Source organism: Polypterus senegalus, chromosome 8, assembly GCF_016835505.1.
Source record: "Polypterus senegalus isolate Bchr_013 chromosome 8, ASM1683550v1, whole genome shotgun sequence".
NCBI lineage: Eukaryota > Metazoa > Chordata > Cladistia > Polypteriformes > Polypteridae > Polypterus > Polypterus senegalus.
Genome location: NC_053161.1, coordinates 89,957,337 through 89,973,808, shown reverse-complemented (window position 1 = coordinate 89,973,808; position 16,472 = coordinate 89,957,337). Strand labels below are relative to the sequence as shown.

The window sequence follows — 16,472 nt, the reverse complement described above, 5'->3', positions numbered from 1 at the left end:
TTACTTCTGTTCTCATTTGTTCCTGAATTTCTTTGGATCTTGGCATGATGTCTAGCTTTTGAAGTGCTTTTGGTCTACTTCTCTGTGTCAGGCAGCTCCTATTTAAGTGATTTCTTGATTGAAACAGGTGTGGCAGTAATCAGGCCTGGGGGTGGCTACGGAAATTGAACTCAGGTGTGATACACCACAGTTAGGTTATTTTTTAACAAGGGGCAATTAGTTTTTCACACAGGGCCATGTAGGTTTGGATTTTTGTTTTCTCCCTAAATAATAAAAACCATCATTTAAAAACTGCATTTTGTGTTTACTTGTGTTATATTTGACTAATGGTTAAATGTGTTTGATGATCAGAAACATTTTGTGTGACAAACATGCAAAAGAATAAGAAATCAGGAAGGGGGCAAATAGTTTTTCACACCACTGTATATACAGTATATACCTTATATATGTTTCTCTTCTGGTTCGTCCTGCTTCCTCTTCAAAACCGGTCCCTCCCACACGCAGTCCACACAACATTTCTCAATTCCTATTGGTTCGTCGTGCTTCTTCTTCAAAACCGCCAACCCACATGCAGCCTACATGGCATTTCTCGATTCCTATTCCTTCTCTTCCAAACCGTTCCCCACACTGCCTGTGGCCTCCCATACACCCCCGCGCCGCTTTTCTCGATTCCTATTCCTCCTTCAGACTACTGCGTTCCCCGCTCCTCTCTCATGATCCCATTGGGTGTCACGTCACCGCCCTATATCTAGCCTGACCGCGTGACCTTTCACTTCATCCATGTGTGAACATGGGAGTCTTTTCCGTAGCCTGCTACAGGAAGGTACTCTCTCGACCATTGGCATTGGTTTTGCTCCTTGCTATTGGTTTCACTCCTTGCTACTTTCGTTATACTACGACGGTTGTTTCCTAAGCCTTTGTTATAAAATGAACGACAGTATCTTCTCTGTCGATGGGTTTTTGTACAACGTCATCTCTATTCCGGGATCCGGCAAGTGCCTGTTCCTATCAGTGGGTTATTTCTTGACACAAGGTTGACGAAGGCAGTGCACTCTCACTACAATATAGAGCAGTAGATTTCGTTGCATCACATTGGGACAGATTTGGAGACGTTCTTCCTGTTGTTCTTTCCAACGCAAGTCGAGTTATCACAACAAGTCATGAGTACTATCAATACATGGCAACATCTGGAGTTTATGGTGATGAAGCTGAAATTCAAGGTTTTTCCGAGATTCTCCATGCTACCATTGTCATTTACTTCAAACACGACCCCAACATCCCGCCTTGCATTACGTTTGCAAAGATTTGCGTTAATCTACAACAACCAGTCTTCAGCCACGGTCAGTTGTACGTGACTTTTTCTAGGGTTAGATCTTTCGACTCATTATCTGTCGTCTCCAGCAAAACATCTATTCACGACTGCGTCTTTCAAGAAGTATTTCTTTCTTCTTGATTTCTGAATTCATTTCTCACCATTTTCCGTTCCTATTCTTACACTGCCATATGCTATATATATATATATATATATATATATATATATATATATAGTGAGGGACACCATCTGGGGACTTGTTTCCAGCTGGATAAGAATCTCAGTTCAGCTTCAATATGGAAAGACAGGGGAAGACAGTTTGCACAGCGCATTGTCTGCCCCAAAATGCTAGGTGGCAGCCCCCTGGGTTATGGTACCACCACAGTTTCCCACAGGGCACTTCGGGAACTGGAGTTAATTGGCTCAGCTTTGTTGAGTGGGTGCCTCCAGGGGGCACTGAGGGGGCCAGTGAGCCCTTCTTTGTCGGGCTGCAACCTTACCTGGAAGCACTTCTGGACCATTATTTTGAGACAGTGGAAGTGCTCCCAGGTTTTAGATAAAAGGAGCTGCCCACCTCAACACAGGGAAGCAGAGCCAGGAAGAGGAGGACAAGAGCAGGGGAGGACTTACAGATAGTGAAAAAGGTAGAAGGCTGAAATTTGGCAGGCTCATTCCTTACAGCTTACTTACAAAAGTTAAGCAGGTTTCATTTCGAAATTCTACGCGTAACGGTCATAACGGTCAACAACGTCTGCCATGTTGAACTTTCTTATTCATCGCCCCATCTTCACGAAATTTGGTAGGCGGCTACCCTGCGCTAACTGAAACCAATGTACGTACTTATTTCGGTGGTATGACACCACTGTAAGCCGCCATATTGAACTTTCCATTGTCCCATGGGCCCATCTTCAAGAAATTTGGTACGCGGGTTCCCAACGCTAGCTGAATCCTACTTACGTACATATATACGTCCATAGCCTGCAGCTCGGTCACCGTGTGAGGCGGCGTTGGGTCCCCCATCTCAACGCCTCCCACGTTGTTGGCTGCCTGCCTATATAAGGCTGTCCATCGCTCCTGTCTCTACATTCCCTTCCTTGCTTCTTCACGGGATTCACGTCTCCCTGCTGATAACTACAGCCTTTTTATTTAGTCCACGGCTTCTCCGTTGTTTTATTGTTCATTTATTACGATTATAGTTATTGTGTAGGTATTTTAGATTTACTTTACATTGTTCAGGTACCCATTTCCTTTATCGTTCCAACCGTACCCCCATTAACATGTCTATCGAGGTGATCACCATCGATCAAAGAACTGTCACTTACCGAGTGGTTTCCATGCCCGGAGATGGCACCTTCCTTTTCCATTCTCTTTGTTACATATTGCACGGCCATATCAGGCTCAATCTTGATATCCCGAGGAACATTGTGTCTTATGTATTGAATGACTGGGACAGGTTCAAGGTGTGGACTGATGACGGTACAGGAGATAATTATACTATACAGGAGCACTATAAGAGTGAAATGCTTAAGCCCTTCACCTATTGTATGCATCTGCATGTGAGTTGATGGCTGCCGCTGAATTGTTCGGTTGTCGCTTTCAAGTGTACCGAAATGGCCAAATATTGTGCACCTTTCGACAACCGCTAATGCGCTAATGCCTCTTAAACATCTTAGATTCACAGGTGACGATTTCAGTAGTGGACAGTTGTGTTTATGAATGTTTAAACTCTCAAAAGCTGGATGTGAAGTTATCGATGAAACCAGTTGCATGCTTACAACGCTTGACAGATGCCGAATGTCACTTCAACACAAGTCCTGCAAATACTAACGTAATTGAAACAAACCATGAAACTCAAACTGTACGTTGCATGCTCAAGAGTAAGCTCAGCGCACAGCTTGGTCATATTACAACCGGAGGGCCGAACTCACAATGTAGTATACAAAGAGATCTTTAACAAATAATTATTGGTATATTTTCCCTCAGTTTAAAAAGGTTTAATTTTCTTCTTAATAAAAATTTTAAGGCAGTACTTCGTCGCTGCGAAGCGCGGGTATTTTGCTAGTATATACATATATGTACATTACTGTATGTGTATGTAAGAGGATTACAAAATAAATATATTCATATTATGAGGACAGGAAGAGAAGAACAGAATCTCTGTGCCAACTTTAACTGCGTGATGGAGGCTATGCTATTAATTGTTTATATATACTGTATATATATTGTCACAGATGTCCGGGGACACTGCCCGGCCGGGACTCCTGGATAGTCCCCGACTTGGGCAATACTTCTCCTCGGCCTCGAGAGGGCAGCTGCCTGGGTCTATTTCGGGGCCACAAGGACGGAGCTGGGACGCTCGTGAGAGAATGTGGCCACCGCCAGGGGGTGCCCGGACAGTTAGGGAATCCTGGATAGCAGCACTTTTGCCACACCAGGAAGTGCTGCCGGAAGTAATTCCAAGAAGACCTGGAGTGCTTCCAGGTGCTTTCCTGACACTTCCGCTACACCAGGAGGTGATGTCAGGGGGAGCACCTGGGGCTCATCCGGGTCATAATAAAAGGGGCCGCCTCCTTCCAGAAGATGAGCCAGAGTTGGGAGGAAGGAGATGAAGCTTGAGAGGAGGGGACAGGAGGTCAAGAGAGAAAGAAGCAGAAAGGAAGAGAGTTGGTGAGAGAAGGAGAGAAAGAAGAAGAAGAGAAAGAAGAAGAAAGGAAGAGAGTTGGTGAGAGAAGGCATTGTGGTGCTAAGAATAAAAATAAAAGAAGTGTGTTTTGGACATTCTGGTGTCGGTCTGTCTGTGTCTGGGGGTACGCTTTCTACTATATATATATATATATATATATATATATATATACAGTACAGTCGTGAAAAAGTTTGGGAACCTCTCTCAGCCTGCATAATAATTTACTCTACTTTCAACAAAAAAGATAACAGTGGGTTGTCTTTCATTTCATAGGAACATCTGAGTACTGGGGAGTTTTCCAAACATTTTTAGTTGTATGAAATTAAATCAAATGTGAAAAACTGGCCTTGCAAAAATGTAGGTACCCTTGTAATTTAGCTGATTTGAATGCATGCAACTGCTCAATACTGATTACTTGCAACACCAAATTGATTTAGCTCGTTAAGCCTTGAACTTCATAGACAGGTGTGTCCAATCATATTTAAGGTGGTCAATTTTCAAGTTGTGCTTCCCTTTGATTCTCCTCTGAAGAGTGATAGCATGGGATCCTCAAACCAACTCTCAAAAGATCTGAAAACAAAGATTGTTCAGTATCATGGTTTAGAAGAAGGCTATAAAAATCGGTCTCAGAGGTTTAAACTGTCAGTTTCAACTGTAAGGAATGTAATCAGGGAATGGAAAGCCACAGGCATAGTTGCCGTTAAACCCAGGTCTGGCAGGCCAAGAAAAATACAGGAGCAGCATATGCGCAGGATTGTGAGAATGGTTACAGACAACCCACAGATCACCTCAAAAGACCTGCAAGAACATCTTGCTGCAGATGGTGTTTCTGTACATCGTTCTTTAATTTAGCACAATTTGCACAAAGAACATCTGTATGTTAGGATGATGAGAAAGAAGCCCTTTCTGCACTCATGCCACAAACAGAGTCGCTTATTTTATGCACATGCTCATTTAGTCAAGCCAGATTAATTTTGGAACAAAGTGCTTTGGACTGATGAGACAAAAATTCAGTTATTTCCACTTTGCATGGCGGAGGAAGAACACCACATTCCAAGTAAAACACCTGCTACCTACTGTTAAATTTGGTGGAGGTTCCATCATGCTGTGTGGCTATTTCAGGGACTGGGGCCCTTGTTAAAGTCAAGGGTTGGATGAATTCAACCCAATAGCAACAAATTCTTCAGGATAATGTTCAAGCATCAGTCACAAATTTGAAGTTATGCAAGGGTTGGATATTCCAACAAGACAATGACCTAAAAAAACACAGTTGGAAAACTATAAAGGCATTCATGCAGATGGAGAAGTACAATGTTCTGGAATGGCCGTCACAGTCCCCTGATTTGAATATCATCAAAAATCTATGGGATGATTTGAAGCAGGCTGTCCATGCTCGGCAACCATCAAATTTAACTGAACTGGAGAGATTTTGTATGGAAGAATGGTCAAAAATACCTCCATCCAGAACCCAGACACTCATCAAAGGCTATAGTAGGTGTCTAGAGGCTGTTATATTTGCAAAAGGAGGCTCAACTAAGTATTGATGTAATATCTCTGTTGGGGTGCTCACGTTTATGCAGCTGTCTAATTTTGTTATGATGCATATTGCATATTTTCTGTTAATCCAATAAACTTAATGTCACTGCTAAAATGTTACTGTTTCCATAAGGCATGTGATATATTAAATGGAAGTTGCTACTTTGAAAGCTCAGCCAATGATAAACAAAAATCCCAAGAATTAAGAGGGGTTCCCAAACTTTTTCATATGTGTGTGTGTGTATATATATATATATATATATATATATATATATATATATATATATATATATATATATATATATACTATAAAATACCAGCGCTTTGCAGCTTTGCAGCGAGTACTACCTTAAAATTTTTATTAAGAAGAAAATTAAACCTTTTTAAACTGAGGGAAAATATGCCAATAATTATTTGTTAAGGATCTCTTTGTATACCATGTTGTCAGTTCGGCCCTCCGGTTGTAACATGACCAAGCTGTGCGCTGAGCTAACTCTTGAGCATGCAACGTACAGTTGGCCATGTGAACAGTAATCTTGTCTCAAATCTCACGGCTTGAATTGCTGCTGTTATAATCGGTTTGAGTTTCATGGTTTGTTTCAATTACGACAGTATTTGCAGGATTTGTTGTGTTGAAGTGACATTCGGCATCTGTCAAGCGTTGTAAGCACACAAACGGTTTCATCGAAAAAATCACATCCAGCTTTTGAGAGTTTAAACATTCATAAACATCAAAGTGTCCACTACTGAAATCATCACCTGTGAATCTAGGATGTTTAAGAGGCATTTGCGGTTGTCGAAAGGTGTAAAATATTTGGCCATTTCGGTACACTTGAAAGCGACAACCAAACAATTCAGCGGCAGCCATCAACTCACATGCAGAACCATAGGTGAAGGGCTTAAGTATTTCACTCTTATAGTGCTTCTGTGTAGTATAATTATCTCCTGTACCATCAGTCCACACCTTGAACCTGTCCCAGTCATTCAATACATAAGACACAATGTTCCTCCGGATATCAAGAGTGAGCCTGATATGGCTGTGCAATATGTAACAAAGAGAATGGAAAAGGCAGGTGCCATCTCCGGGCATGAAAACCACTCGGAAAGTGACAGTTCTTTGATCGATGGTGATCACCTCGATAGATAGGCCTTATATAGGCAGGCAGCCAACAAAGTGGCAGCCAACAAAGTGGGAGGCGTTGGGATGGGGGACCCAACGGCGCCTCACACGGTGACTGAGCTGCAGGCTATGGACGTATATATCTACGTAAGTAGGATTCAGTTAGCATTGGGAACCCGCGTACCACATTTCTTGAAGATGGGCCCATAAGTAACAAAGACTGTTGAAAAGTTCAATATAAATAAGTACGTACATTGATTTCGGTTAGTGCAGGGAAGCCGCCTACCAAATTTCGAGAAGATCGGGCCATAAATAAGAAAGTTCAACATTGCGGACATTGTTGACCGTTATGACCATTATGCATAGAATTTCGAAATGAAACCTCTTAACTTTTGTAAGTAAGCTGTAAGGAATGAGCCTGCCAAATTTCAGCCTTCTACCTACACGGGAAGTTGGGGAATTAGTGACGTTGGAAAGTTCAATATGGCGACCGACAGTGGCATCATACCACCGAAATAAGTACCAAATTTCAGCCTTCTACCTACATAGGTAGTTGGAGAATTAGTGACGTTGGAAAGTTCAATATGGCAGCTGACAGTGGCGTCATATCACCAAAATAAGTATGTACATTGGTTTTGGTTAGCGCAGGGAAGCCGCCTACCAAATTTCATAAAGATGGGGCCATGAATAAGAAAGTTCAATATGGCGGACGTTGTTGACCGTTATGACCGTTATGTGTAGAATTTCGTAATGAAACCTGCTTAACTTTTGTAAGTAAGCTGTAAGGAATAAGCCTGCCAAATTTCAGCTTTCTACCTACATGGGAAGTTGGAGAATTAGTGATGAGTCAGTGAGTCAGTCAGTGAGTCAGTGAGGGCTTTGCCTTTTATTAGTATATATATATATATATATATATATATATATATATATATATATATATATATATACTGTGTATGTTGTGACAATAATAAAAAAAAAGTCTACGTTTTTTAAGCACGATGTGCATAGAACAGAGTCCACAACAAAACTGACTATAATAGACCAAGATGAAGGCTTTAAAGGCGTAGAGTAAATTACATCATCAGAATGGCCGGAACCAGAAGTGATGTCAGCAAAGGGGCCAGCTTCGGTTGTGATGTCAGCAAAGGGCATGCTCCGGAAGTGATGTCATCTGAGGTGCCAGAACCTTGCAGGATTTCCCAGGAAAGGTGACAGGGGTCTCCCACGACAACCGGGTTGGGCGTCCTGCACTGAGAGGTTGTGAGCACGAGAGAGAGCATCAGCGTTGACATGGGGAGAGCCCTTACGGCGAATTAGCGAAAACCTATAAGGTTGGAGGTTAAGAAACTGCCTAGTGACCCATGGATTCGACTCTTTGTGAAGGGCCATTATCTGTAAGGGAGCATGATCCGTCACCAGAGTGAACACCCGGCCCAAGAGGTAGTACCTCAACTGCGTAATTGCCCATTTAATCGCAAGGGCTTCCCTTTCCACCGCTGCATACCTGGTCTCCCGATCCAACAGTTTCCGGCTCAGGTACATGATGGTGTGTTCAACACCATCATTGCTTTGGCTCAGCACGACCCCCAGGCCTGTGTCCGAAGTGTCCATCTGGAGAATAAAAGGGAGAGAAAAATTAGGAGCTTTTAATATTGGTGCTGAAGTAAGAGCCTGTTTTAAGTCACAGAATACAGCTTCCACCTTGTCAGTCCATAACACATGATTAGGAGTCCTCCTCTTTGTTAGATCAGTTAAGGGCGCCGCTCTCTCTGAAAACCTAGTGTGGAGAATTGCCAGCTTTTGGTTCCGGTCCTCACCCCCAGGCCGCCAGGAGGAGCTCTCCCGACAGCAGGATCATGCACTGAGGTCCAGCAGGGCCTCATGGACTTTGTAGTGTTTATACACAGCCCTGCTGGATACCTTGGGGGCCACCAGGAGTCGCTGTAAGGGGGCTTGTGGGCTCTTTTGTGCCTTAAGACCCGGGAGGACGTCACGGTCACGTGACGGGAAGGAACGACGTGCTCCCGGGGTGAAGTAAAGGACTGTTTGCCCTGACCCGGAAGGAATAAGGAACTGTGGTCTGATTGGACAGAAACGCCTCAGGGTCAGGGGCTATAAAAGGACTAGAAACCAGTCCAGACACTGAGCTGAGCTGGGAGGTAGAGTAGCAAGTGTCTGGGCGAGGAGGAGAGAAAATTATAGTGTTGTGTTAAATTATTGTGAGTTTATGAGTAGTGTGGAAGGTGCTTGGTGCACTGTAAAAAAATAATAAAGAGTCTTGGACTTTTATCCGGTGGCTGGAGTTGTACCTGAGGGTTTAAGGGAGCACTAGTGCCCCCTACTGCCACACTAGGTACGAACCAGCGGTCATACCCGGCCAATCTGAGAAATGCTTGGACTTGCCGCTTGGTTCGTGGACAGGACCATTTTAAAATAGCATCTATTTTTGAATACTGTGGTTTCACGGTACACTGACCCACCAGGTAGCCCAAATATTTAACCTCTTTCAGTCCAAAGAAACATTTCTTGGCATTGATACGAAGCCATGCTTCTCCTAGTGCCCGCAATACCTCAGTGACCTGCTTTATGTGTTTCTTCCATGTGCTGGAATAGATGACGATGTCATCCAGATAGGCAGCACTATACACATTATGGGGTCGGAGCACTTTGTCCACCAGATGCTGTAAAGTTGCAGGAGCCCCGTGTAACCCAAATGGAAGGACACGATACTGCCAGTGTCTGTTAGGGGTTCTAAACGCTGTCTTGATCTTCGCAGAGTCCGTTAAAGGAATCTGTCAGTACCCCTTTGTCATGTAAAGTGTGGTCAAAAATTCTGCTTGTCCAAGTCTCTTGAGGTGGTCATCCACGCGAGGCATGGCGTAAGCATTAAATAGGGAGTCCTGGTTAAGCCAACGGAAGTCATTGCAAAATCTCCAACTGCCGTCAGGCTTACTAACCAAAACGAATGGACTGGACCAGGGACTATAACTTTCCTCTATCACTCCTAGTTCCAGCATCCGCTTGATTTCCAGCTCCACTTGTGCTTTCTTTGCCTCAGGAAGTCTATAGGGGCGCTCTCAGACTATAACCCCCGATTCAGTCACTATGTCGTGCGCAATCAGAGAGGTCCTCCCGGGTTTTTCACTCACCACCTCAGAGACGGACAGGATAGCCAATTCCAGCTCCCATCTTCGTCTATAAGTTAATTCCTTGCCGAAATTAATGAAGTCTATGTGAGCAAAGAATGAGGAGGGCTGAGCGGAGGAGGGATCTAGCTCCCTCTCCTTCCATGGCTTCAGCAAGGTTACACAATGAACCTGCTCGGTGGTCTACGATTGGGTTGTTTCACCAAATAGTCGACCAATCCTGTTCTTTCCTTAATTTCATAAGGGCCTTGCCAATGGGCGAGTAATTTAGAATGGGAGATGGGATACCAATACCATGACACGATCCCCTGGACTGAATTCTTGGAGCATTGTGCCACGGTCATAATAACGAGCCTATGCTGCTTGTGCCTCTTCCATATCACTTTTTAGAATAGGTTGGATTTTTCCAAATCTATTGCGTAATTGCATGATATATTCCAAAATATTTGTAGAGGGAAGAGCCTCTCCTTCCCAACCTTCTTTCATAATATCCAATATAACCCGGGGTTGTCGTCCGTATAATAATTCAAAAGGTGAGAACCCCGTAGAGGCTTATGGGACTTCCCGATAGGCAAAGAGAATGAGGGGGAGGAGTTGATCCCAATTCCTCCCATCCCCGCTGACCACCTTGTGAAGCATCTGCATGAGAGTCTGATTAAACCTCTCCACTAGACCATCGGTTTGAGGATGATACACCGCAGTCTTTAAGTGTTTTATTTTCAGTAACTTGCCCATTCCCTGAACGTCACCAAGGTGAAAGGCCTTCCTTGATCTGTTAGGACTTCTTTTGGAATTCAGACACGCACAAATACTACTATTAGTTTCCATACAATTGCTTTAGATGTAGCTGAGTGCAAGGGAATACCTTCTGGATATCGGGTTGCATAATCCACGAGGACTAATATATATTTGTGTCCTCGTGCTGAGGGCTCTAAGGGTCCTAAAATATCGACCCCGATTCTTTCAATGGGGACATCAATTAAGGGAAGCGGAACAAGAGGAGCACGGTCGCTACTAGGAATTTTCCGTAATTGACAATCCGGGCAAGAAATACAAAAACGGTGAACCTCCTCGTTAATTCCCGGCCAATAAAATCTGAGCTTAATCCTTTCTAAAGTTTTTTCGGAGCCTAAATGGCCTCCAAGGAGGTGGGCGTGTGCTATTTCACAAATCTGCCGCCGTTAGGTTCATGGGATTAACAAAGTTTCCGGACCTCCGCCCCATGTTTTGCGACCCGATATAAGAGATCATTTTCTATTACAAAGTGAGGTCCTTGTGGCATGGGCTGGTGTGTGTGTTGGCCTTTGACAAGGACTACTGCATTTTTTGCAAATTTTAGGGAGTCATCATTCCACTGCTCCCTTTTTAAAGAAGCCGGTGTTTGTCTAAATTGAAAGTGTATGTTGGAGAGAGGATCTGGTCTGATCTCAAGGGGCGCGGATTACTCCTGACTTGTTGAGGCGCAGGCAGATGACTTATTTGCATGTGACGGTCCAGGAATCTCCCCGTCCTCCTCGTGGGCTTCCGTAACTCTCTCCGCCGGCTGTGTACATGGTGTGGAGACAGCTTGAGACAAGTTATCCCCATCTATAACGAGGCCTAAGTTTTTATCAGGAGTAGTCAACAGTTTACTGCATTTATTTTCAAAATAGTCCCGCCCCAGAATCGCTGGAAAGGGTGGACTGCCTTGGGGAATTTTTTTAGCGATCCTCCCCGACTCATGAAACATAGAGTGGTATTGTACATCAGGATGTCTCAGTGAATATATTTAATACTGCTTTAATTCTTTGTCTCTGTAAGACATATCGGCAATCAACAATGGAAATGTTGCTGCCGGAATCAAACAAGGCATTAATGAATACTGATCCCGTATTTACTAACGTCCGGGGTTTGGCAAGAGCGCACAAACCGTCTCCTTCCCTCTACCTACATCCTGCCTCGTTCCCAGGTAGGTTGCACACCCGGCGGCCTGGGAACTCAGAAAAGGCTCCGATTTGAGTGGAAGAGACTTATTTTGTAGGACGTAATTTCTAGGAAAATAGAGGACTGTTCTGCTCTCCCAAATTTCAAGACTAGCATGGGTGATTTTATGAGCTTTATAAGCTCTTCCATACAATGGAAATCTCCCAAGTCTGGCTGGGCAATGTTTTTGGGGAGGCTCTTTAGAAAAATAAAGCAGGCTACCTGCTGCACTATTTGGAAGGTGGTCAGTTCAAATGGCCTTATCATAAGGCCACCAGCTCCCAGAGGTTCATAGCCTGTCCCTGGATTGATCACTCTGGATCAAGTACCCAATTTTTTATTATTCTTTCTTGCTGTACTGGGGATAGCCCATATTTAACTGGGACCTCGGCCCCAATTGGCGGCTCAGCTCTCTCCTCCGAGAGAGCATAATAAGCCCTTCTTGTTTCATCCCCAGAGACCAGCTTAGGTCTGTGTGTCTCTTTTGCATTCTCCACTTGGTAAGTTACAAGCCTGGGTTTGTATTTGAGGAGCGGAGCCTGTAATGAGTCCTTCCTGACCCCCAAACACACTCAAAGAACCCCGAAACACGGCCCCATTACTTTCCTACCTGGTTAGTTTCAAGTCCGTGTCCCGGTTTTTTATGGGACTTCATCCTGCCAGCTATGCCACTGTGACAATAATACAACACAGATATCATAAAAATTTGGGGCAGCCACCCGTATATTGTTTTCCTGGCTGCAAAAGTTTACGCTTTTTAAGCATGATGTGCATAGAACAGAGTACACAACAGACCTGACTATAATAGACCAAGATGGAGGCTTTAAAGGCCCGTATAGAAAATGACGTCATCAGAATGGTTGGGACCAGAAGTGATGTCAGCAAAGGCTTCGGAAGTGACGTCAGCAAAGGGGCCAGCTTCGGAAGTGGCGTCAGCAAAGTGGCCAGCTTTGGAAGTGACGTCAGCAAAGGCCCTGGCTCCGGAAATGATGTCTTCTGAGGCGCCAGGAAAGGTCTGTACGGAACTGAGAAAAGCAGTCAGCGCACTCCGCCACCCCCTGGTTGGATGTTTTATTACAATTACTCAGTCCCTTTAGCTGCCTCCTAATTGCACGTGTGTGACAAAATATATATATATATATATATATATATATATATATATATATATATATATATATATATATAATATACATACAATCCCTGGCAGGGCGCCAGCCCACCACAGGGCATTACACACACACACACACACCCACACACCAAGCACACACTAGGGACAATTTAGGATCGCCAATGCACCTAAACTGCATGTCTTTAGACTGTGGGAGGAAACCGGACTATCCGGAGGAAACCCATAGAGACACGGGGAGAACATGCAAACACCACGCAGGGATGACCCGGGAAGCGAACCCGGTCTCCTAACTGCGAGGCAGCAGCACTACCACTGTGCCACTGTGCCGCCATCTATATATATATATATATATATATATATATATATATATATATATATATACATAATTTATTTTGCTGCCTGTTTAATTAACCAAAAAAAGTTTTTTATATCATTAATTTGCCCTAGACCACTCTTTTCTTACAGGTTCAAGTGTGGGTGATTCCAATCTAAGTGTTTCATAGAAGGAAAGAGGCAGGGTTTAAGCATGAGAGCTAGAAGACAACAGGACCCCTAGGTCTATCTATACAAATATATAAAACCTGTTTAACCCCATTGCTTTATTGTAGTCAAAACAGAAAACTGCTTGTCAGGATGGAATGAATTATAATACAAAGAACTGGTCATATAGGCTTGCTTTTGTGCATCTCTCAAAAGGGTAGTCAGAGAACACTGGTAATGCCAGAAACATGTTTACAATGACCTACAAAAAAACCCAAAACAAGTTCAAAAGACAGTGGATGGCTATTAAAACCATCAAAGTCGCCTAGCTTGGTTTTTGACTTACTTTCTAAAAGTGTATGGCTTACTAACAAATACTGTGCATTTGCAATTCATTGCACATACGTGAAGACGCGAAAAAGAAAACAAGGGTTGCATACCATTTGTCATTTATAAAAGAATTAGACAGGAAAATAGAAAGAAGGCCTTTCCCTTCAGCAGTGTTGCAGTAAAAGCACTACACTATGGCGAAAAAGCAAATGAGAAAATACGGCTAGTTTGTGTCCTATCGGCTTACTTGCTTCTTTATCCCATACCCAGCTTACTTGATTAATACACTTTCACCCTGCTATGAGAAGAGGAGACAGTCATTCAAAAAGTGGACTGTAAAGCTGCAGTACAAACTAGGGATCATGTCAAGACGTATTGGAGAATCACATTAAATGCTGAGATCTTCTGAAAATGTTGCTATAAATATATTGTAATTTGTTCCTAATCACTGTTTGTCTTTGTTTTCGTGACCAGACATATTAATAGTGAAATACTGAATAATATGTAAGACAGTTGATTTAATAATCAGTAGGAAAAATATCATAGAAAATAATGCTTTTGAGAGTGCTTCCTGTGAAAGGAACTCAAGATTGATGTTTGTTTTATTGATGATTGCGTATGAAATACACTACATAAAATAAAGGTAATATTATGGGTGGCAGTGCAGTGCAGAGTTTGTGATTTGAATCCTGTGTCCGTATTTATCAAGAATCTCAGAGTAATAAAATGGTCCTAACTGGCTAAAACAAATCTCAGAGTGACTTGGTCAGAGTCAAAGCACTTTATCAGTTTTTCTAATTTAGGAAACTATTCCTAACTTCACCAGGATTTAGGACAGCTTGTGAGCTGTTCTAATTCTCTAGGAACATTCAGAAGATGACATTTGAGCAGCGATTGGCACACACATCCCAGGAAAGGTTGAATGTTTTGGAAACACTGGACAACAATAAACTTGTAAAATAGTACCAATTTGGAAGAGACAGAATAATATTCGTAACAAATCATGAACGTTAAGTGATCAATTGATCAACAAAGAGAAATCATGCACTGTCACCTGAAATAAAAGTGTTGGTAATGTTACTTTTTTTGGCCATTGGGAAAATGCAGCTTTGCAATAGGTTGATTTGTGTATGTCACGGCTAACCATTTCTCAGATTTTGTACCCAACTTTGAATAACTGGTTTCATCTTCTTTGTGGAATTTTCGGATTCTCCCCATATCTATGGAGGCTATTCTCCAAGTTGTCTGGCTTACCTCTCACCTCATAGAGATTTGAAGTAGATTGATGGTTCTAAATTGGCTCTGCAAATTCTATCCAATGCCTTCTTTAAATAAAAGAGAAACAGAAACTGTAAAGTCAAATTTGAATTTAAAATGATTTATCAACTAATGTTTCCTAATTTTTAGAATAAAATATTATGATGTTACATTAAAAAACAGAAAACACTCATCTTATTCTCAAAAATATCAAAAGAATTTATTGTAAACAGAAAAGAAAGAATCAAAAAAATTATTACACAATTGAAACTTTCATCAAAGAGAAACTACTGATCCTACTCTATATATCAGTCTTTTGCACAATGTTAAATCAACAACATTAATGGGCAAAAAATACAATTAAATAATCTAAAGAGCTTGTGGAAATAGAAGAAATTTCACAATATAAACCAAGTAGACAGATTTGAAATTTTTGAATATCTCATGTAGTGATAGGGTGTTGTACCATGTTAGCCATTATGGAGGTAATAAGAAGTCACACCTTTTATTGGCTAACTGAACAGATTACAACATGCAAGCTGTCAAGACAACTCGGGCCCCTTCTTCAGTTTGTAATCTGATTGATTACAAACTTCTTAAAGAAGGGGCCTGAGTTGCTTGGAAAGCTTGCATATTGTAATCATGATTCTCATGCAAATGTGGACTCTATGGTGCAAGCTGGTGTTTTACAAGCATAATAACATCATTGTTATTGTAAATGATATCAAATTGCTTTTCAAAAGTGTGGATAAGTATAAATGTGCGCGTGTAATGGACTAGCATCCATCCAAAGTTGGTTCCTGCCTTGCATCCAATGATTCTACCCATTGAGCTGGATTACGCTGGTTCATGTCTATTTTCCTTCACATAACTTTTTCATAACATTTACAATGAAATTTATAAAAAGTAAAAGCTGATAATCTTGTTTCTGATTTATTTCACCGTTGCCTTTATTGTCTCTTTAAAAGGCACCATATAAGGCTTATTATTTCCTTGATTTCCTTAGTTAATAACTTTTTTGTATCAAGTAGTATAAAAAGACCAATATATTGGTTTACTGTAAAATTGCTCATGAAACTTTTAACAATATAACAGAGAATTATAGAAATAACAGTTCATAATATTGACCTTGATGCTAATGTTCAATGCATTTGTGTAGTATCTGATTACATTTTGTGATAATTAGCTATGCTAATTAGTAGTTTTTAATATTAAAATGAATCTTAATTTATGAAATACAGCTGCAGTTACAAATCTGTAAAACTCCTAGCAATTACATCTTTAGAACTTGATTTAGTTAATAAGCCTTGGTTTTTGCAAAGTCAAAAAATAAAGCAAGCACATTATTAAAGAAACATTCTTTTTTTCAGGGATATTGGCAAACAGCAGAGATCTCTCCAACTGGATTCCTTAGACGGCCATGGCACTGTGAAAACTTGTCAGGTATATTTAATTTATATTACAATATTCAAAATCAGTTGACAGTCTTCAGTCACAAAGAGCAATGCTTCTTCATA

General features: G+C 41.9%; 1 protein-coding gene across 1 annotated transcript in view; it reads left to right on the top strand.

Annotated features, from left to right (window-relative positions):
* LOC120534123 (kielin cysteine rich BMP regulator) overlaps nucleotides 1-16,472 on the top strand; it is a 314,528-nt gene that overhangs the window by 92,945 nt on the left and 205,111 nt on the right. Inside the window, 1 exon segment of the mRNA XM_039761428.1 lies at nucleotides 16,326-16,398. Within this exon segment, the coding sequence (XP_039617362.1) occupies nucleotides 16,326-16,398 (73 nt within the window).